This window comes from Bufo bufo, chromosome 1 (genome assembly GCF_905171765.1).
Source record: "Bufo bufo chromosome 1, aBufBuf1.1, whole genome shotgun sequence".
NCBI lineage: Eukaryota > Metazoa > Chordata > Amphibia > Anura > Bufonidae > Bufo > Bufo bufo.
The window spans coordinates 11,000,899-11,024,480 of NC_053389.1; the positions used below are offsets into that span (position 1 = coordinate 11,000,899).

At 42.7% G+C, this 23,582-nt stretch overlaps 1 protein-coding gene across 4 annotated transcripts; it reads right to left on the reverse strand.

The window, feature by feature from the left end:
• Window positions 1-4,848: 4,848 nt before the first annotated feature.
• LOC120991450 (hornerin-like) lies at window positions 4,849-16,361 on the reverse strand. Of its 4 annotated transcripts, XM_040420274.1 has the most exons (9): window positions 16,215-16,361; window positions 12,388-12,504; window positions 11,772-11,918; window positions 10,982-11,122; window positions 10,514-10,645; window positions 9,653-9,805; window positions 9,050-9,247; window positions 8,060-8,146; window positions 4,849-7,555 (listed from the first exon to the last, which is right to left on the reverse strand). In XM_040420274.1, exons 1-9 carry the CDS (start codon window positions 16,342-16,344, stop codon window positions 5,142-5,144), a joined length of 3,519 nt encoding a protein of 1,172 aa, XP_040276208.1. In that variant the 5' UTR covers window positions 16,345-16,361; the 3' UTR covers window positions 4,849-5,141. The 4 variants fall into 4 exon arrangements, with proteins under 4 accessions (XP_040276208.1, XP_040276215.1, XP_040276202.1 ...); XM_040420281.1 differs by lacking the exon at window positions 8,060-8,146; XM_040420268.1 differs by having other exon boundaries at window positions 4,849-8,146.
• Window positions 16,362-23,582: the final 7,221 nt, after the last annotated feature.

Here is a 23,582-nt window from a genome sequence, read left to right on the forward strand (position 1 = left end):
ACCCAATTATGACCAGCCTTTTGATCTATTCTGCTCAGAGCTGAGTGGCCATAGCACCTCAGTCCTGACACAGAAACATGGAGACAGGCAGCTTCTGGTTGCCTACTTTTCTGCCAGATTAGATCCTGTAGCGCGAGGCGCCCCTTCCTGTGTCAGGACGGTCGCGGCAGTGCAACTCATGGTGTAAAAAAGCATCAGAAATTGTGCTTGATTACCCCCTGGTGGTACAGACTCCTCATGACATTCAAGGAATCCTCGGTCAAGTACAGCCAAAGCACATATCAATGGCCCGTCAACTTAGATTGCAGTGCTGCCTCCTTATGCCTGACTCAATTACATTCAAAAGATGTACGATTCTGAATCCTGCAACGTTGCTGCCCATTACAGATTCAGAAATGGGGAAGGGAGGTACAGGGTCTCTTTTAAATGATTTAAATTAAAATGATTCACATGACTGTGTACAACTGATGCAACAAGAAACGCCTGGATTTTCTCATGTATATGATCAACCTTTGTCTAATACAGATCTTGAATTTTTTGTAGATGGCAGCAGATACATGGGAGAGGATGGCCGATTACATACTGAATATGCAGTGGTGACGCAACATGAGGTAGTATTGGCTGAGCGACTCCCTCCTCACATGTCAGCACAGGAGGCTGAGTCGAAGGCACTAGCTAAAGCGTGTAAAATGGCAGATGGTAAAAGAGCAAATATCTTCACAGATTCCAGGTATGGCTTCGGTATTGCACATGACTATGGCCCCATCTGGAGGGCCAGAGACTTCCTCACTTTAGCAGGGCAACCAATTAAAAACAAAGATGCTGTGTTTGAACTAATGAACTCACTGTTGATCCAGAGGAAGTGGCCATTGTAAAGGTAAAAGCACATACCAGGCAGGAAACTGGTGAGGCTAGGGGCAATGACAGGGCAGATCAAGCTGCCAAACAGGTGGCATTGAAGCCTTGGAACTCCAAGGTCATCCCTGTCAGCGTCCTGAAGCCGCACCACACGTCTGAAGACGTTCTGGTTAAACTGTCTGGGTACAGAAAGGATCAGCCCTTAATGAGCAAGGTCTCTGGGAGGTCTAAGATAAAATCTTCCTCCCCAGGGCTCTCGACCCTATGATGGCACAAGGGCCAATGGTGGACACTGTGCTGAAGAAATGGATTGCACCGGTTTTCTCCACAACTGCCAGCAGGTTTGTACAGGGTTGCATGATTTGTGCTCTCAATAACACAGGTAGTAAAAACACCCAAGAAACACACACCCAGGCCATTTTACCAGTTTCAGAGATTGCAGATAGATTATATACAACTACCAAAAGTGGGAGTATACGAATATGTGCTTGTGTGCGTTTATCTCTTTTCAGGATGGCCGAAAGCCTACCCAGTATTGGCTGCAAATGCTAAGAATATGGCAAAGAAATTGGTCAGTTAACTTTTCTGCAGATATGGGGTTCCATAGGTCATAGAATCAGACAGAGGAAGCAATTTCACTGGGGCGGTGATGAGGGAGATAATGGGAACTCTGGGAGTCACTCAGGCTTTCCACATGGCCTATCCCCCCCAATGCAGCGGCCGTGTCGAAAGATTGAATGGCATGATAAAACAAAAAATCCAGAAGGCCATGAGAGAGACTGGAAGGCCCTGGACAGAGTGCCTCCCACTGACCCTGTACTCCATCAGAACCACTCCTGGAAAAAGGTCTGGTTTATCTCCTTTTGAGGTATTATTTGGATCTGTGCCCAGACTAGGACTGTATTTTCCTCAACAGTTTCAGCTATAGACTGACAGCATGGTCAGTTCCATGAAGGCCCTCAACCGCAGGTTGGAGCACAATCATAAACAAGTGTTTGCTTCTATTCAAAATCCAGACTCAGTGGAAGGGACACACTCCCTGGTGCCTGGTGGCTGGGTTGTCATAAAAAGGCACGTGAGAAAGACATTTGAGCCCAGATTTGATAGTCCTTTCCAAGTTTTACTAAAGACTGAGACTGCTGTAAAAGTTGAAGGACAAATTGGGTCAACGCTTCTCACTGCAAGAAAGTCTTGGAACCACAGGATGAGGGTCCTTCTGTTGGCAGTGGCTCTGACCTTGAGCTTGTCAGCAGTGTTCCGTCCACTGAATGATGAATGGGACAATGCTTTGATATGGAACCATCAGTTGCTGTTTGAAGGGCTGAATGACATTGAAAAATTGAGAGACTGTTGGATCTGTACTCACAGTCCTGTGAGTTCAGCCAGTATGCCATATTTTGCCGTGCCCCTCAGTTTTTCTGAATTGAGTGAACTGGCCAACTAAAGTTTGTAAGAAGAAGACGAAACAATATCGAGATTATTAAGAGTATCTGTGGAACTGTTCCCCCCCTGGAAAGGATCCCAAAGGGCAGAATAGGATTAGCTTGTTCTGAAGTACTTCTGGTCGGTGACAGTCCACAGATGTCTCAAAGATGGAGGGTCCATCTTGAATATTTGTATATCTGTTTGGTTCAGAACTCCATGCTGTCCTGTCTCCTGAGCCAGAGTTCACTGATTGTTGTAATAATTTTGCTTGTAATAGTGATATATTGTATTCTGCCATGTATTAGAAGACTGCTTGAAAAGACTGCAGACAGTAGGAGCTTTTTACCAATTCCGTAGTGAGACTATAGATGAGCTCAGAACCCCGGTTCTTACATGGCTACCAGCAGATATATATTTCATCCATGAGGGGGAACATCTGTCTATGTCCGGCCGAATCTAACGGGCTCACCATGGTCTCAAATGGGGGAGATAAGACTCCATCTTTGTGTCTACAGTGGCCATTTTACATTGTATGACCTTTTTTGAAGTTGAAAGATTTTGAAGTGTGTGTATGTCAGTATCTGCAGATAAGGGAAGGAGTAACTTAGCCCCCACCTTTGCTATTCTCCAGAAATGGAAACTGCTTGGTGCGCTATATCTACTTCCTCTATTCTGATAAATGTATGTCTCGTTTTTGTATTGAAAGTCTGTGGTTAACTGACATTTACACCTTTCTGCTTCATAAGCATTTCTATATGTCCAGATGTTTCATGACTTTCATGTAAAGTGCGTGGGTGTATTATCAGAACTGGCCCCAATGTGGTATAAGTAATAGACTGAGACTTGCTTAGATACAACCTTGATGTCTGTGTCATTAAATTCTACTTGCTACCTATTTGCCATACTAATTTGGAACTCAGCATTAATCAGAGTAGGGGTCTTTGCCCTGAACCAGGGCCGGCTCCCGGGCTATGCCAAGTAAGGGTTGTGTCTGACAAACCTACCGACTCTTGGCTGGGGGTGTCTGATGTCACTTGGGATGAAGTGGAAGATCAAGTCAACCTTTCAAGAACCGCTGGGTTGCTGGTCAAGACACGACCGCTAGCTGACACTGGGAGCTCAGGCCTCTCGCTGCGACCCCTGCTGCCACGGCCCCTTACTCTGCTGCAACCTCTGCCTGCGCCAGAAACATTTAGGCCTTTGCCCATCCCCTGTGCAGGGCCTGGCACGTCTCTGTCTGACATACTGTTAGATCAAATAAATAAATAAAAGGGAAATTAATGCACCCCAAAAAAGTCCGTTTTTTGTCACTTCACCAATCACCACACAACGGCTAATAATATTTTTTTTTGTCACTAATACACACCAAAGAAGACTTTAGAACATATAACTGCACCGCTGAACGGCAAATAATACTTCTTTTTTTTTGCCACTAATACACGCCAAAAAGGGATATAATTTTCTCACTTCACCACACAACGGCTAATAAGCCCTTTTTATTCCCACTAATACAAGCCAAAAAATGCTTTAGAACATATAACTGCACCGCACAAGGGCAAATAAGACATAGACATATTTCCTAGTAATAACCCCTGTTAATGGCTGTATCGCACAGCACTTGCACCCCAAAAACAAGAAAGGTTTGCTGGAATTACAGAGGTATCATCTATTGGAAACCTGAAAGCAGCAGTATAATGGCAATTTGGATCCCCAGCCATTGCAACAAGGTATAATAGGATTGTTCCTATTACCCAGGCTGTAACTTCCCCTATTGGACCCTGTTCTGCTTCAATACTGTGGAATAATTCCTCCCTATCCTTTCCCTGAACTTCTATTCAGCAGAATAACATTTTTAAAGTCTTTCCTAGCACTGTCCCTAGCGCCTGCTGACATCTCTCCCTGCACTAAGTACAGTGGAAAATGGCTGAATCCAAGATGGCTGAGGCTATTTATAGGGCTGTGACATCACAGGGGCTGGCTGGCTTCTGATTGGCTGCATGCATGGCATTGTGGGTGATCCCTTGTTCCCAGAGTTCTTTGCTCCATGTCCTAACATGTGCAGCAGCCATTTTAGGAAAAAATGCGTGAGGAAATTAGGATTCGGTGCGAATCAAATTTTTCCTGAAATTCGGATCGAATTCCACTTCATCAACTTAAATTCGCTCATCTCTGTTCGCGCAACAGCTAGTCATTGAGAACCTTTTCTTGGGGTTCTAGTTTTCTGTTAGTCAAAATATCATTCAGACAATTAATATATTATTTACATATTTTATTATTTCAAAGATAAAACGCATTCATTCATGTATTACTGTACTTATTTATGACATAAAATCAGTTTTACATGATGTATTAACTTAGGTTGAGGTATTAAGGTTTCAGTCACATAAATACAGATGTAGCAGAGTTGAATTAATCTTTAAGCTGACGGACGAAGCTTGGTTGCATTGACGTACTCAGCTCTTCTATATCCATGCACTGGAATTTTCACTCGGTCCATACCTCATTCAGTTTTTGGTGGTAAGGTCCAGTCCTCAGACTCCAGAATGAGTTCTTACAACTGAGTGATTTCAGCTGAGGCTGAGGATAGTAGGGTATGGACGCTAGTATAAGTCCTGTGTTGCTTTTGGGGGTTTTGAGTGGTATGCACTACTTCATGAACTCAATATATACTCCACATTCATGATATACTCAGGGAAATATGCATTGTGAAAAAGCAAGATACAAAACACTGAATCATTCAACAAAAATAGTGCATAGAGTGCATGTGAACATACAATGAACATACTGGAGACATGACAACTTGTAAAAATAAAGAACTAGAGTGCTCGACCCTTCACTGCATTTAGTAAGATCTATGTTTAGCTCAGTACCAGAAGAACAATGGCTGAGAAGAAGACAAAGCTACCAGATTTGGCCCAGGGGGAGGAGGCACCATTGTACTGGGTACCGTTTCCAGTACTGTTGCCAGCATCACCAATGGTTGAATCATTTGTATATCTGCCTGGAACCAGCTCATTTGTATTGCTGCCGGTACCCAACATTGACCCATTCAGTCCATGGTCCATGTTATTGCCATTGTTATCTGTACCACCACTACCTACTCCAGTTATCATCATATTTGGGTTATAGCTACTGCTGTTCACACTTTCATGGCCCATGTTAATTCCGTTATTGTAAAAATCACCATTGTTGAGGGACCCATTGTTGCCACCAGAGATTACAGAAGTTAAGTTGGGATTATTCTCCAAGCCTAAACTATTAAAATAGTCAGCAAGAGATTCATTTATATTGTATGGACCTGAGCCATTAAGATTCATACCAGGGGGCAAATGATTTAAGAAATAGCTATTATTTCGGATGCTTTCATTGAACGAACCATTCAGTTTTGAGAGAAAATCCTGGATACCACTGTAGTTACTGAATGAACCATTACTGTTGGGCAACATGTTTGGATTAAAGCCGCTGCTATAGATCCATGCTGTTCCATTACTATAGCTAGATCCTCCTGGCACAGTCTCATTACCAGCATAAGATGTTGAGGAGCCATTGCCTCCAGACACATTGGCATATCCACCTGGCACAGACATACTGTGGTCAGAGCTACTGCTATTGATCCCTTCATAGGTCATCCCAGTCCCATTACCATAACTGGCATAAGATGTTGAGGAGACATTGCCTCCAGACACATTGGCATATCCACCTGGCACAGACATACTGTGGTTAGAGCTACTGCTATTGATCCCTTCATGGGTCATCCCAGTCCCATTACCATAACTGGCATAAGATGTTGAGGAGACATTGCCTCCAGACACATTGGCATATCCACCTGGCACAGACATACTGTGGTTAGAGCTACTGCTATTGATCCCTTCATGGGTCATCCCAGTCCCATTACCAGAACTGGCATAAGATGTTGAGGAGCCATTGCCTCCAGACACATTGGCATATCCACCTGGCACAGACATACTGTGGTTAGAGCTACTGCTATTGATCCCTTCATGGGTCATCCCAGTTTCATTACCATAACTGGCATAAGATGTTGAGGAGCCATTGCCTCCAGACACATTGGCAGATCCACCTGGCACAGACATACTGTGGTTAGAGCTACTGCTATTGATCCCTTCATGGGTCATCCCAGTCCCATTACCATAACTGGCATAAGATGTTGAGGAGACATTGCCTCCAGACACATTGGCATATCCACCTGGCACAGACATACTGTGGTTAGAGCTACTGCTATTGATCCCTTCATGGGTCATCCCAGTTCCATTACCATAACTGGCATAAGATGTTAAGGAGCCATTGCCTCCAGACACATTGGCATATCCACCTGGCACAGACATACTGTGGTTGGAGCTACTGCTATTGATCCCTTCATGGGTCATCCCAGTCCCATTACCAGAACTGGCATAAGATGTTGAGGAGCCATTGCCTCCAGACACATTGGCATATCCACCTGGCAGAGACATACTGTGGTTAGAGCTGCTGCTATTGATCCCTTCATGGGTCATCCCAGTCCCATTACCAGAACTGGCATAAGATGTTGAGGAGCCATTGCCTCCAGACACATTGGCATATCCACCTGGCACAGACATACTGTGGTTAGAGCTACTGCTATTGATCCCTTCATAGGTCATCCCAGTCCCATTACCATAACTGGCATAAGATGTTGAGGAGCCATTGCCTCCAGACACATTGGCATATCCACCTGGCACAGACATACTGTGGTTAGAGCTACTGCTATTGATCCCTTCATAGGTCATCCCAGTCCCATTACCAGAACTGGCATAAGATGTTGAGGAGCCATTGCCTCCAGACACATTGGCATATCCACCTGGCACTGACATACTGTGGTTAGAGCTACTGCTATGGATCCCTTCATAGGTCATCCCAGTCCCATTGCCAGTATAGTAGGTTGAGGAGTGATTATTTGTTGAGATATTATTGTACCCCACAGGTGCCGCCATATTGTGATTAGAGTCATTGCTGTAGATCCATTCATTAGTTATGCCAGTACCATAATCAGAACTGTTCTGCGAAGGTGATGAGTGGTTACTTCCAGGGATGTTCACATACCCGATCGGCAGTACCATATTTTGGTTAGATGAATTATTGTTGTTGTTCCATTCACTGGTCATTCCAGTACCATTTCCTGAACTGGTGTAAAGAGTTGAGGATTTGTTACCTCCAGGCATATTGGTGTAGCCACCAAATGAAGAGGACCCTGGGGTGCCAGCACTGGAGTTGTTTCCACTTCCTGCAGAGTTGTTTCCTGATGAGGAGAGATTTCCAGAACCATTATTGTTAGCAATACCTGTGTTATAAATATTACTGCCATGTCCTGAATTGGGCTGCTTAACACCAGAATTGTGGGGTTTTACTGTTTCAGGTGCCAAATGTTGAGTGCTGCCATTGTTATTAGCTGACAAAACAATATTTGGATTATAAGCACTGGTAACTGTCCCAGAACTACCTACCGAATCATAACTATTAGAATCCATACTACCTGGAGCTTCAGTAGGGGAACCAGGTTGGCCATTATTCAAGTCTATATCTACGTAAACTATTTCTGTGAAGCTACCACTCTCATAGTTGTTAAAGTCATTATTATCTTGGTCGTTGACAATATTGTCATAATATGAATTGGTACCGTTACTGCTGTCACCATAACTGTTTAAGTCTGAAAAAGTTGGGGGCTCGTCCGTGATCGAGCTAACGTCACTGTCACTAGAGTTACCATTTCCTGAACTGGTGTAAGGAGTTGAGGATTTGTTACCTCCAGGCATATTGGTGTAGCCACCAAATGAAGAGGACCCTGAAGTGCCAGCACTGGAGTTGTTTCTACTTCCTGCAGAGTTGTTTCCTGATGAGGAGAGATTTCCAGAACCATTATTGTTACCAATACCTGTGTTATAAATATTACTGCCATGTCCTGCATTGGGCTGCTTAACACCAGAATTGTGGGGTTTTACTGTTTCAGGTGCCAAATGTTGAGTGCTGCCATTGTTATTAGCTGACAAAACAATATTTGGATTATAAGCACTGGTAACTGTCCCAGAATTACCTACCGAATCATAACTATTAGAATCCATACTACCTGGAGCTTCAGTAGGGGAACCAGGTTGGCCATTATTCAAGTCTATATCTACGTAAACTATTTCTGAATCATAACTATTAGAATCCATACTACCTGGAGCTACAGTAGGGGAACCAGGTTGGCCATTATTCAAGTCTATATCTACGTAAACTATTTCTGTGAAGCTACCACTCTCATAGTTGTTAAAGTCATTATATGAATTGGTACCGTTACTGCTGTCACCACTGTTTAAGTCTGAAAAAGTTGGGGGCTTGTCCATGATCGAGCTAACGTCACTGTCACTAGAGTTAGAAGTGTGTGGTGCACCTTCTTCACCAACTGCTGATCCTCCCAGTGATAATGTACTGAAATTGCTTTCCCCTGATGAATAATTAATAGAATTGGGCACAGTGTGACTTTCACTCTCGGAGTTAAAAGAGGGATTGGGATAGCCACTGTTACTATTACTGTTCCATGAGCCACCTTTGATGCCTTGAGTATTGCTATTTCCAGGACACATAATGGGGCCATTAAACTCACTGGAACCATCATCATTGTGGTAAGTTGAAGAGCTACCAGTGCCATATTTGCTATTAGCATGATGTCCTGTTTTGACTGTGCTGCCAGAGCGTTTACGCCTTCTGAAAGTTTCACCATGAGTGGCATCAGAAGAAGATGTGTTTTGGATACCTGTTCCTGGAGAAGCATTTCCTGTGGGAAAATAACCACTGCCTTGGAGACTGCTGTCTGAGGACTGGTTGTTGCAGAGACTTCCATTGCAGCAATTTACAGTTGTAGCTTCCAGCTTTTGCAACAAGGGAAGGACCGAGCTGTCACACATTGATGGTGTAGCGCAACCTTTGATCATGGTGGGTATATGGCGCCCATCTGGGAAATAAGCAGGACAACAAATTATTTTGCAGAAGTGTATTTAGTTTAACCAGTATATAATGCTATACTCCTCAATTCTCCACTCTGCATATCTGTCAGTCATGTGTACGCTACTCCAAGTCATTCCCTTGCACCACCATTTTCTAAGACATTTGTACACTGAGGTGGGGACAGCCATACAACAGCCCCCTTGTATTTTGGCAGCTAGAAATGCAAATGCCTCCTCATAAGGTATACAGGAAATTAATAGTGTTCCCTTAGAAAGAAGCAAAAGGAAATCTTGAATTAATCACAGGATATTAAGAAGGGAACCACCCTATACAGAAAGCTAACCTACTGTATAAAGTTTTTGTTTTCTATTTTCTACTAGACGTGCAGAGAGTAAATGAAATAACTGCTTACCTTTCGTGACTGTCCCTTCAATGTGTAGGCAAGATGTTAGGGCTCCATAGCATTGGGCTTTGTCTAACTTTCCAGGTGAGCACTCGGCCCCATCAAGCGTATTGCAGCTGTAGCATTGTATTCCATTGGGTGTCTTGTCCTCGGGTTCATACTCTACAACGAAGCGGTAATAAATTAGTATCTGAATCTGTATGACTTTCAAATGCAGTTTAAATACTTTAAAAGTCCACTAGACATAAACTATTCATTTTCAAGTCTCTTCCTTCCGTTGAGTATTTGACACTTGGTGTCTTCTCGAAGTCTAACTTTAACAGGAGACCAAAATTTCTCCATGATTTATCTCATCTTGTCCTATAATAAACATCTAGGACCTTGGGTTTCAGAGTTTTTTTTTGTGTTTTCCAGTTGACAATGTCCATCCTTTTGCCAACGCATAACTTAAGAACATTCAAATGGACTCAGCCAAAACTTGGTACCAACTTGGTACCAATCCAATCGCACATCTCTGTGGAGTTTCTATTTCTCCTCATTTGGTCCTGATGTGAAGACTCTTCTACTAAGATCCAGAAGGAGATCATAACATATTCTCCACACACTAAGATTTCTGCTAAAAACCACCGTTTTCCAAAAACTTTTGAAACTGCTTTTTAACAATATTTTAAAAAAATCTCAAAGCTGCTAAAAATCATGGACTTTAGACCAAAGTCCATAATTTAACTGTAGGCTGCACTTGACAAGGGGTCTCATCCGGGATAGGAATTATTTTCTAAAATGGATCGTACATGCTTGATAAAGTTTTACTTCTTAATTATAACTATTCATGATTTTCTGTAACCCTTCACGTCCCGTGTTGGCCATTACCTATGACACTGTTGCAGAAGTTTCCATTACAGCACCGGATAGTCACAGAAGATGTCTGACTGGAGAAAGCCATGTTCTCTTTACAAGATGGAAGGTGTGCGCATCCTTTTATGCTGACATCTGCTATGTCACCTTTTGGGGAATATGAAGAGACAGAGGAGTTAGAGGGGGGAACAGGTTTTGTGGTGAAATTGTATTGAAGAAAATTGTGAACCCTTCACCATTACCATCATTTGTGATACTAATTTACATAAACAACAAATCATTTTAGAAATGTGGTATGAGGTATCTGAAAATCACCAAAGATCCGTCAATTCCTTTTTTTACATAACCCTGTGGATGGCAGATTATGAAAATCTACCTGCAAATTGTTTTTTTACCTAGACATAAGCAGGTTTCAATATGGAGATGTATTTGAAACTGTGTGTACATATTGTGTACAACCCTTCCCATTGCCCATATACTCACCAAAGGAACCTATGACACTCATGTCCACACACAGGTTCTGCTCTCCCGTGCATCTCATTTCATTCATTTTATCACTGTCACAGTTGATTTCCGGAGATATACAGGAGTGACAGTAGAGGTCATTTCGATTTGAGTCAAGATCTGAAAATAAGTACATTATATTCAGACAGCAGGAAAAATAGATTATTCAATTTACATCTGTTATCTCAGGCCAACTAAGTGCCACTGGATTTAGGTCAAATTTACACCTAATTAAGAACTTTGCAGCCAAAAGGAACAAATTGGTCAAAATCATTGGATCAGTTTCTTCCAGTAGGGTCATTATGATCCATACGGTCATTGTGTATGATGATCATTCAGACAAGCCCTTAAGGACATTCTTATTGAAGACCACAAGTCCAATTCATGGGAAACAAGTCTTCACTAGGAAGTTTAGAAACCTTCAATATTATTTCGATGAGAGACAACAAGATGAATCTGACCAACAGAATCTCATTGGTTCTTTACGTGCAACCTCATGGACAAGGTAGAGAGAAGACATTCACATGCAGACTTGAGCTAACTTCCTGTGTAAGCATCTGGAAGAAACTGAACCAACCATGTCAAGACTTCTAAGCACTAACTTAAGGTGACATACACCTTTAATTTTTCTTGGCCGAGGCTCATTCGGCCTAAAGCAGCAAATGGAGCAGTTCCTGCTCTACTAACACCTTTCGATACATGATGGTCATCAAGTTTGACCCCAATAAACACAAAGAGCATGACCTGTAAATGTACACATATACCATACCTGAGATTATTTTGTTACAAAGGTCTGAGTTGCACGTCTCATGCTGCAGGGAAAAGGTGACCAACTGACTTGGAGATATTGATAGCTTATTGGTAGTGGTGGTTGAGTTAATACAGCCCTTGAAAACTTTCCTCACCTTACAAGGAACTGCATGAAAAAAAAGGAAAAAAAGTTCACATCAATGAAAAGAAATTTACATCTCACAAATCTATATTCTTGGGTCGTGATCATCACAATAACACAATGTGTCCATAGAGCAATGTGTAATTCCTAAAGGGTCAATGCCCTCCACCCTTATGCCTCTTGCTCCGTTGCAGACAATGAGCACAAAAGAAAGATACTCAAAAAACCAGAAGGTGAAGTCACAGATCCACCCAGAGGCATAATGGTAGGAGCGCCTTCGGAATTTGATTTGGTTTATTATTTTAGGCTTAGATCTAAACATTCACAAATACATTAATAAATGTCGGCCATTTTGATAAATATCTTTGTGCCTAACAGTCCAAACGAGTGGGATTTTTATTTTTATTTTTTACATATAAATTAGGGAAACCCAAGCTTCTACTGTTCTAATAATGATGATATAACAATACTACAATGACAAGCGGCTGCTTACAGGAGTCTATGTGCAGGGCAGAGCTGGAGCACACGTCGTTCTGTCCAGGACACGTCTCTTCGGTCGGACTGCACTCATTATCGTTTCCAACACACTTGTAACACTTCAAGGAATTGGCTAAAATAGAAAAACAGAAAAAAAATATTTAGAAGGTGGGACCATGAAGTCACAAATTATTTTTTTCTACAGTTGTCCATATTTCTGCCACATTGATATTAGGTTTGAGATCTGACACCCTTAAAGGAATTCCTGGCCTACGGTCAGAAGATAAAATATCAGAGGGGGTCTCTGAGCTTGAACCCCCATTAAAGAAGGGGTCCCGTTGCTCATCAGTGCGCTCCAACTCCTGTCCTTAATGCTTCACCCTAAGTTTTCCATCCAAATCTAAGTTTTGAGATATGGAAGTCATCCAGCAAAGAGGATTAAATGCATTACCGAGCACCATATCTGAATCAGCGTTATCCTCTGATGCGCCAAAAAATTGGTTTCCAACGAAAACCCCTTTAATTTATTTTGATGTATTCCTAATCGGAAAATTCAGGAATTGGTAAAACAAATTGGTTGTCCTTAATACGCAGGTCATGTCCCAGTGTGCTCAGCCCATATACACTTATCCTAAATCATCTAGTCAAGTGAAACCTGAAACGGGGAATTTTTAACACTTTTACTGTTTTTCTATTAGGGTTTTGCCAGTGACAGGGCGTGCCGTTTTATACTCACAGTATAGGAGATATATATCTTACATTATTTGTCTGACGCAATGTAGAAAGAATATGGAGCTCGCCCTCTTGCTCCAGATTCGTGAAGGCGGAGACGTGTGTCCCTTGTAAGGTTTATTTGCACTGAGCTCATAAATGCAGAGGGACATATATAATTAGCTCGTAATGTGTTATTATCAGTATGATACCTGTCATTCTCGCTGGAGAGGTTTATGTAATTGAAGATTGATCCTCATTAGGTGCCATTAATCAATGGAAGATCCTACCTGTAGAAATGGGCCGCCCTGCTCCATGAATGTCAATGAAAGAGCATCTCCACTCGAAATAATGTCTAATCTGCACCAAAACTGACCCTCCCTATGCGCTTTCTCAAATTTCTTCTTCCATGTGTCCAATGTGCGTAAATGGATATCGTGGCGGGATTTTTTTTTTCTGTCTGCTCCCCTGAGAAATCCCAAAAACTTTTGGACAACCCCTTTAAAGTCTAAGGCTTTTTGCTGCTTTTGGGCTTGAAAAAAGTGTGTTTTTACTAGCCTTTGTGTGGCATTTATTTTTCTACATGCATTTTTTCAGCCATTTTTATTCCTACAGAGAAGTTTTTGAAGAATGTCTGAAATATTGCTATATTTTTATGTTTGAATTTTAATTAATTTAATTTTCTTTAAAAAAAAAAAAGCCAATATACTGTAGTAAAAATCACAATGTCTTAAAAAAATGCGCTGTTTTAAGTTCACAATTTTCAAACATCTGGCTGCAGTGGGGGTTTTTGACAAAAATAATGCTGCAAGATGCAGTTATCGCTAATATCTCACTTCCCCTTATTCATAGAACTCTAGAAGCTGAGATACAGGCAACTGTTTACTGGAGTCCTTTTTTTTTTCTAGTGTTATTTGCTTTTTTATTTTACTTTTTTTTTTAAATGCAGCAAGCAATGCTTTTCTGCATAATTGGAAACAACGTATCAGGCAGTGCTTTTTATGGCATATTTTGTTGCTTTTATGCATTTTTTATCATATAGACATTTTTCTATTTTTCCATAGAGATCCCTACAGGTAAAAAATTACACTTGGAAAAAACATTAAAAAAAACTGAAATTGTGAAATTAAGGGAATTTTATTTTACAAGCAAATAAAAAAACACAAATAAGGGCTCATGCACACGACCTTATGTCTTTTGCGGCTCGCAAAACACGGATGATGTCCGTGTGCATTCCTTATTTTGCGGAACGGAACAGCTGGCCCCTAGAACAGCCCTATCTTTTTGTGAAACGGACATACGGAAACGGAATGCACACGGAGTAACTTCCATTTTTTTCCGGACCCATTGAAATGAATGGTCCGCATACGTTCCGCAAAAAAAACAAAAAACGAAATGGACACTGAAAGAAAATACGTTCATGTGCATGAGCCCTAAGGGTGAGTAAAGGAAGCCATAAAAATCCCTGTGACTACCGGAGATCACAGTGGTCACCGGGAATTTCCCGTCTCTGATGGCAGTGCCAGTATCGCGGAAAACGATCGGTGACTACCCCAGAAAATTTTACTTTTGCAAACTAGTAGTGCATGATGATTAGTGCAACGCTGATACACATGTATCCTAAACCAAAAACTGAAAAATGGGTGTTGATATTTATGTAACAGGGCATTTCTCATTTTATTTTATGTTGGTTTTTTAGTGTTTTGTTGGGTACAGGGCGTGTACTCAGACACAGAGCTTATAAATCCAGAGGAACATAGATTATGAAAGGAGTGTCGAAAATGGACAATTCCTTTAATTACCATCCTTCAAGGGACAGATAGCAGGTGAGGTCAATATATATTGCAACTGGTTATTAAGTTCCATCCTAAATCAGCAATTATTTTTCTGCGCTAGAAACCAATTTCTGCCCATAAGGCATGGCGGTTGCGTTATCACACATCTCGCTTATAAAAAATACACCGCTCCCCAGCACAGGGATATTAATAGCAGTAATTATATGGTGATCACCACTTTCTCTTGCTTTATTTTTTTGTTCCAGAACGAAAATTATATATTTCATGATGACTCCCATCCTCCTCCCATCCTCCTCCCACCCAGAGATTTCTCACCCGCACCCATAGCTGACTTAATTAAATCTTCACCTATGATACATATATATAAAAAACATTAGGACGTGTATTTTCCCGTCCTGCCTGTCATGTGGAAGCCATTCATTTACACAGATGATTAGCAAAACTATAAGATACAGACGTAGCAGAGCTGATGTTGTCATCTGACAGGTGTAACAAAATCTGTAGAATGGTCACCAACTACCGCAATATTTTAAATGCTCAACCTGCATCCCTCCAGCTGTTATAAAACTACAACTCACACCATGCCCTTCTGTAGGCTGATAGCTATAGGCTGTCCGGGAATGATGGAAGTTGTAGTTTTGCAACAGCTGGAGAGCCGCAGGTTGAGCATTCCTGTTTTAAAGGATTCATATAAAAAAGTGTGGCCCCTTAGAAGTGCAGTGGGGCCCCTTAGACGTCAACATTGCCACATTACATCTCCATAAAGAGATCATGTGAGTCTCTGCAGCTGCAAGACCCTCGGGGGTGGAACAATTCCTCAGCCCTGCCCTGGAGGCGGCACATGACAACCAGTCAGAATCCAGGTATCCTTTTACATGTTTATATTATAAATTAAATAGGGAGTAGTGTTTTTTATTGCAGAAACAGTGCCACTCTAGACCAACGATCATGTCTGGAACTGCACGTCAAGTGATGACTTGCAGATGTGCAGGCCCAGTGTTAAAGACAAAGTCAGATCTGCTACATCTGTATATATATCCAGATGTAGCAGAGCTTTGCAGATATCATACCACAGTATTTGCCTTCCTACATTCACTGTAACATCCAATAACCAATACATTTCCATAAATCCACCATCTAATAATTGGTACATTCCGATAACCCTTCGCCCGCTTCTGGCGTAGAACTGGAATATAATCCGATTCTCATTGTCAGAAACTAATTCTACTTTTTTTAGGGATGCTTGATAATCCAGAATCGGCTCCCAGATTACGTGAATGATACATTTTCTCTATTTAGTAGAATTTTTTTTATTTTAGCAAATACTGAATCTTACCTGGAATAGCCAACGCCAGCAGACAGCACAGCAGAAAAGACATGGTGTGCACTTCCATCCTCAGCGCTCCCCTTGTGTCCTGACCCAGGGCACAGCATGATGTATATATACCTGTGCCATCATCCTGCATCACCCGTCAGAAACGCCCGCCAACTCCACGCCCTGTATCCCTGCTGATGAGTAACAGATGTAAAAACCGTCCAAGGTGGTAATTAATATTTAGGTAGAGAGAGAGAGAACGATGATTAGCCTCGAGATTGCTGCAGACATTCCCAAAGTCAAGTGTCTCACCCCATACGTATGCTAAGGTACCTAAGATGATGGTTTAAAGGGAAACATCACTACTACAACTTCCAATGTTAGCTCTTGTGCCCAGATTCTACGTGCCTGCAGCTGCCACAAGAGGGGCTCTTTTAAAGAGCAGATGTACTGTATATGGAGTTCATTGAGGTCAATAATCAAGTCATCTGCAGTGAGCTCCCCCTAGTGGTGGCTGCAAGCAGAATTAATCATTTAAAGAGGATTTTTGGGACTTAAATATTGATGGTCTATCCTCAGAATAGGTCATTAATATCTGATCGGGGTGTTACTCCCAGCACATCTGCCCATCAGCTATTGTAAAAGTGTGTGTGGCTCTCGGGCGAGCGTTGACCTTTGCCTATTCACTGATATTGTAGTTGGTGAGTTCAGGACATGTAAGCACCTCCTACGAGGAAGCCCACAAACCCACAGGGTGGGACTTTCATAAGGACCCCCCCCCCCCCATTTTTGGACTGGGACTGGCCAAATTTGCCAGGACTATTTCTAAAAATTGTGAAAGTAGAACCTTAAGGGGGTTTGCATGTATGATATTGTGGTAATGTGTACAGTATAAGCGCTGGAAGGCATGTATATCCAACCCAGATACCTCAGCTGGGTGAGATAACTGAAATCCAGAAAGCTGCAGTGGTTTCAGCAAAGTGTAGTTTGCTGAGACAGTTTTGTCTAGATTCTGTTCTGGGCTAGATTTTATTTGGACTGAAAGGTAGGTCTGGCAGTGGGACCTCTCAGTCCACACCCTTCCAGTACATGTATTTCCTTTAGCTGAGGAGATCACAGGTGAGACCTGCTGAGATAATCACGGAGGGAGGTGTTTATTTTGGTTGATGTATATGTTTGTGCTGGTGCTTTAACCCCGTTGTCTGGGAAGGAATCTGTCATCGCCACCCTGCTTGTGAGCGCAATGCCTTACAATATATGTATATGGTATTTATACATCATCCTTATGCATCCTGTCCCTTTAATCATACTTGCCAAAACTGAAACATTAGTGGGAGGCTTCAAGATAAAAGGAGACCTCCCGGACTCCTGGACTTCCCAGTGTGCTTGGCAAATCTTGCGGTACCAGCATATTTCTCCTGGAAAACAGCTCTTTGTGTAATTTAAAGGGAGTCTGTCACCAGTGACCTCTCTGTCCAACTGTTTGCAGAGAAACATAGCTGTGGTTCCCCCTTTTTTCTTTTGTTGATCCGAGGCTCCGTTCCAGAATTTTAACACTTTTTCTTAATAGGCAAATTAGGCCTTTGGTGCAATGAGGAAGTCATCGTTGCCCTTGTTGCACCCAAGCTTGGCCCCTTTCTTGTTTCCAGCCCGTTCCTTGTTGCTTTGATTGCCAGGACCAGGCAGTGGCAAATCAGACAGGTAGGGAATGACTACAGAAAGAAACGGAGCTTAAGTGCAACAAGAGCAATGGTGACACCCTCATTGCACTAAAGGCCTAATTAAGAAAAAAGTATCATAATTCGGGAACAGAATTAATAAAAGAAAAACCTGTCAACCACAACTATATCTTCATGCAAACCGTTGAATTCGGAGGCCGCTGGCGACAGATTCCCTTTAACTTAGGTGGTGCTAAGATGCTGCCCCGGAACCCAAACTTGAGTTCGGGGGGGGGAGGTATACAAAAAAGGCAAAATGGAGCACAAAAGGGGTGGAATTATTAAAAAGGGTGCAGGCTTTTTTAAAAATAGGCCGGGCAAAACCCCAAAATTTCCACAAATGTTGACAAGTATGCCTTTAGTCTTCATTATATATGATGATGAGGATGATGGTTTGGTGCTCACAGTCATCTTCACAAATTTCCTTCTTATGCTCTTATTTATTTGACTGAAGAGCAGACAATTGTCCATTAATTTTATAATTATCCTTTTATTTCCCAGAAATATGTATGGCAAGGACAGTCCATCCGGTTGACCTGGGGAGCGGCTCTAATTGGGCCCCTTCCCTTTGTTACTAGGTGGTCGGAACCTGTGAAGGGCTAACCCTCCATACTTGGTAGCAAACGTGGTGAGGAACTTCCCCAATGAAGAGGGTAGAAGCAGAGCCCTTCTGTCCTGGGGGGCAGAAACCAGCCACGTAACGGGGGGCCCATTCTGTTCTTTGCTCTAGGACCCACTCTATTAGAGGGACAGCATCATCATTCATCTCCATACCCATGACCCCCTATCAGATTGCATCTTTGATTTCCAGAAGGGCCTCTGAAAAATGAGAGCTGGAATTCAGTTCCTCTGGGATGTCCCAATGTCTTCTTCAGGGTCAGCAGACAGACATCTTGGATTTATTGTACAGACAGTGGATCTGAGCTTATAGAAGGGCAAAGTGCTAATTAAAAAGACATTTTAATACTTTTTAACCTTTTGTCCATTTTTGTGCATATTTAAAACTTAAAGAGGATGTCCCTCTAGTCTAGGACAACCTCTGTCTATATTCCCTATAAGTACACCATGTAATACCACTTGGGTACATATTTCATGTCTTGTACCCAAGCATCCAAAGGGTTAAACGCATTGGATCACCTATTTAGATGGGTTCCCAAAAAATAGGCTGTATTCTGGGAGAAAACCTGTGTTTCCCTGCAGCGCTACAACAGAGCAAAATAAGTATTACATAGTGCGAATAAAATCATCGGTGACCACTTCAGGAGAACGGTGGTACTGCAATGCGGACATTCATATGAATTGGCCTCAATGTAGTACACTATTGCGTTGAGTCCAGAGCAGGACCTTCTGTTAGCTATTCTGCTCTGTCTATTAGATGGGTCCTCAAACAAATGAGATGGAAGTTGAGTATTTTTTTAAGATTACCTGCCAGCAGGATCAACCCCTTTAAACAGGCATACTGCCTGGTATGGTCAATCCTCTTGATTAAAATGATACCTGCCTTGTGAAAATCGGTTGAGGCATTCCTGAGAAAAAATACTTTTATTCCTAAAGTAAATGAGGGCTTCAGTCCACGGAGGGGTGTGGCCAGAACTGGGAAACTGGGGACACTGAGAGCTAGGCTCCTCCCCTTCATTGGACTGACACATAAAGAATAAATGTCTGTTTTCTTGGGAACGCTGCAACTGATTTTCACAAGACAAGTATCATTTTAATCAGCAGGATCAATCCTACGAGGCAGTATGCCTGGATTAATAGATTTGATCCTGCTGGCAGGAGTTTTTTTTAGGCTCCTTCTCTCTCTATGTGAAGTGTTTGAGCATGAATTTCGAGAGTAAGATGTTTCGTAGATAACAGAGCGCTGTGAGAGGTTGTGCTTCAGTATAAACCATTACACATTTACCAAAACCGAAACTGGCATCTTATAATTTACAGACCTGTGACCGGTGAGTCATTCTGTAGGCAAAACCTGCAGCTATCAGGTGTCACCAGCTAAAAAGACTGATTCTATTCTGTTCTATGCCAAAATATTTGGGAGGGGCAGCAAGTTATCTGGAGAAGGGAAGGGACAGAAATATCCAGAGTAGGTGATTTACCTTGGATGTAGATACATATAAAATACGATCTTAACTTGCTGTCAGTGAGTGGAAACATCCATCTTTATTTCAGTAGCGGAAAACCCCAATAACGTAAGTGATAAAGCTTGCGAAAGTTTCCTCCATAGGAACACATGCACTGACTACTAGGGAGAGCTCACTAAAGATTAAGTGTTTTTGATGGGAGTTACTTAACCCTTCATGACACAGCGATTTTCTATCTTTGCGCTTTAATTTTTCACTCCTTGCCTTCCCAGAGCCATAACTTAGTTATTGTTCCTCTTCACATAGCCGTATGAAGACGTTTTTTTTTTGTGGAACAGGTTGTACATTTTAAGGCCTCTTGCACGGGCACTAGCCGTGGGAATGCCGCATGCGGATCGCGACCGCATTCACTTGAATGGGTTCTGCGATCTGTCCTTCCCGCAAAAAGATAGGCCAAGTTCTATCTTTTTGCGTAACGGAAGCACGGAACGGAACCCCGTAGTAATCTCCTGAGCTCCCTCTAGTGGTGGCTGTATATATCTGTATGTAGTAATCTCCTGAGCTCCCTCTAGTGGTGGCTGTATATATCTGTATGTAGTAATCTCCTGAGCTCCCTCTAGTGGTGACTGTATATATCTGTATGTAGTAATCTCCTGAGCTCCCTCTAGTGGTGGCTGTATATATCAGTATGTAGTAATCTCCTGAGCTCCCTCTAGTGGTGACTGTATATATCTGTATGTAGTAATCTCCTGAGCTCCCTCTAGTGGTGGCTGTATATATCTGTATGTAGTAATCTCCTGAGCTCCCTCTAGTGGTGACTGTATATATCTGTATGTAGTAATCTCCTGGGCTCCCTCTAGTGGTAGCTGTATATATCTGTATGTAATAATCTCCTGAGCTTCCTCTAGTAGTGGCTGTATATATCTGTATGTAGTAATCTCCTGAGCTCCCTCTAGTGGTGGCTGTATATATCAGTATGTAGTAATTTCCTGAGCTTCCTCTAGTGGTGGCTGTATATATCTGTATGTAGTAATCTCCTGAGCTCCCTCTAGTGGTGGCTATATATATCTGTATGTAGTAATCTCCTGAGCTCCCTCTAGTGGTGTCTGTATATATCTGTATGTAGTAATCTCCTGAGCTCCCCCTAGTGGTGGCTGTATATATCTGTATGTAGTAATCTCCTGAGCTCCCTCTAGTGGTGGCTGTATATATCTGCATGTAGTAATCTCCTGAGCTCCCCCTAGTGGTGGCTGTATATATCTGTATGTAGCAATCTCCTGAGCTCTCTCTAGTGGTGGCTGTATATATCTGTATGTAGTAATCTCCTGAGCTCCCTCTAGTGGTGACTGTATATATCTGTATGTAGTAATCTCCTGAGCTCCCTCTAGTGGTGGCTGTATATATCTGCATGTAGTAATCTCCTGAGCTCCCTCTAGTGGTGGCTGTATATATCTGTATGCAGTAATCTCCTGAGCTCCCCCTAGTGGTGGCTGTATATATCTGTATGCAGTAATCTCCTGAGCTCCCTCTAGTGGTGGCTGTATATATCTGTATGTAGTAATCTCCTGACCTCCCTCTAGAGGTGGCTGTATATATCTGTATGTAGTAATCTCCTGAGCTCCCTCTAGCGGTGGCTGTATATATCTGTATGTAGTAATCTCCTGAGCTCCCACTAGCGGTGGCTGTATATATCTGTATGTAGTAATCTCCTGAGCTCCCTCTAGTGGTGGCTGTATATATCTGTATGTAGTAATCTCCTGAGCTCCCTCTAGTGATGGCTGTATATATCTGTATGTAGTAATCTCCTGAGCTCCCTCTAGTGGTGGCTGTATATATCTGTATGTAGTAATCTCCTGAGCTCCCTCTAGTGGTGGCTGTATATATCTGTATGTAGTAATCTCCTGACCTCCCTCTAGAGGTGGCTGTATATATCTGTATGTAGTAATCTCCTGAGCTCCCTCTAGCGGTGGCTGTATATATCTGTATGTAGTAATCTCCTGAGCTCCCACTAGCGGTGGCTGTATATATCTGTATGTAGTAATCTCCTGAACTCCCTCTAGTGGTGGCTGTATATATCTCTATGTAGTAATCTCCTGAGCTCCCTCTAGTGGTGGCTGTATATATCTGTATGTAGTAATCTCCTGAGCTCCCTCTAGTGGTGGCTGTATATATCTGTATGTAGTAATCTCCTGAGCTCCATCTAGTGGTGGCTGAATATATGTATGTAGTAGTGTTGGTCGAGCACCAAAGTGCTCGGGTGCTCGAGTAGAACACCTCGGGATGCTTGGGTGTTCTACTGAGCACCCTAGCACAATGGAAGTCAATAGGAGAACCCGAGCGTTAAACCAGGCACCCCCTGTTCTGAATAGGGGAGGGTGTCTGGTTGATAGGAAAAGATCAGAAATTGATGGAAATAACACCGAAATGGTTCGGGAACAGTATGCGGAGGATGTCTGGATGCATCTTGGACTCCCAGGTCGCTGCTGGTTCCGATGTTGTCCGAGTAGTGCGCCACTTTTACAGACTGACAATATCACGCACCAAACCGAAGATAAAATTGATTTTAGAGGAAAAATTATTAGGAAACATTCTTTCCTGTATATTTACTTGTATATAAAGTGCAAGTGCTGCCAAAAATTACAAGGAAGAGGCACTCCGATACAACCTGTATATCACAGGAGGGCCTCATTCACATTGTGGTACAATTGTTCAGGTAGTGGGACTCCTACACTCCTATGCACTAAGGGAAAGGGCTGCCAAAACTACAAGGAACCGGCACTCCGATACACCCTTTATTACACATAAAGGAGGGCATCATGCACACCCTTGAAGAATTATGATTGATGGCCTGCTGGTGACCCTCAAAAACATTAGGAGCAAGGACCTGCTGGTGACCCTCTAAAACATTTGGGGTCGAGGGCCTGCTGCTGATCTGACCATCTAAAACATTAGGGGTGAGGGTCTGCTGCTGAGCTGACTATCTAAAAAATTTTGAGGGTGAGGACCTGCTGGTGACCCTCTAAAACATTTGGGGTCGAGGGCCTGCTGCTGAGCAGACCATCTAAAACATTAGTGGTGAGGGCCTGCTGCCGAGCTGACCATCTAAAACATTATGGGCGAGGGCCTGCTGCTGAGCTGACCATCTAAAACATTATGGGCGAGGGCCTGCTGCTGAGCTGACCATTTAAAAAAATTTGAGGGTGAGGGCCTGCTGCCGAGCTGACCATCTAAAACATTATGGGTGAAGGCCTGCTGCTGAGCTGACCCTCTAAAACATTTTGTGGGCGAGGGCCTGCTGCCGAGCTGACCATCTAAAAATTTAGGGGTGAGGGTCTGCTGCTGAGCTGACCCTGTAAAACATTATGGTTGAGGGCCTGCTGGTGACCCTCAAAAACATTATGGGTGAGGGCCTGCTGCTGAGCTGACCATTTAAAAAATTTTGAGGGTGAGGACCTGCTGGTGACCCTCTAAAACATTTGGGGTCGAGGGCCTGCTGCTGAGCAGACCATCTAAAACATTAGTGGTGAGGGCCTGCTGCCGAGCTGACCATCTAAAACATTATGGGCGAGGGCCTGCTGCTGAGCTGACCA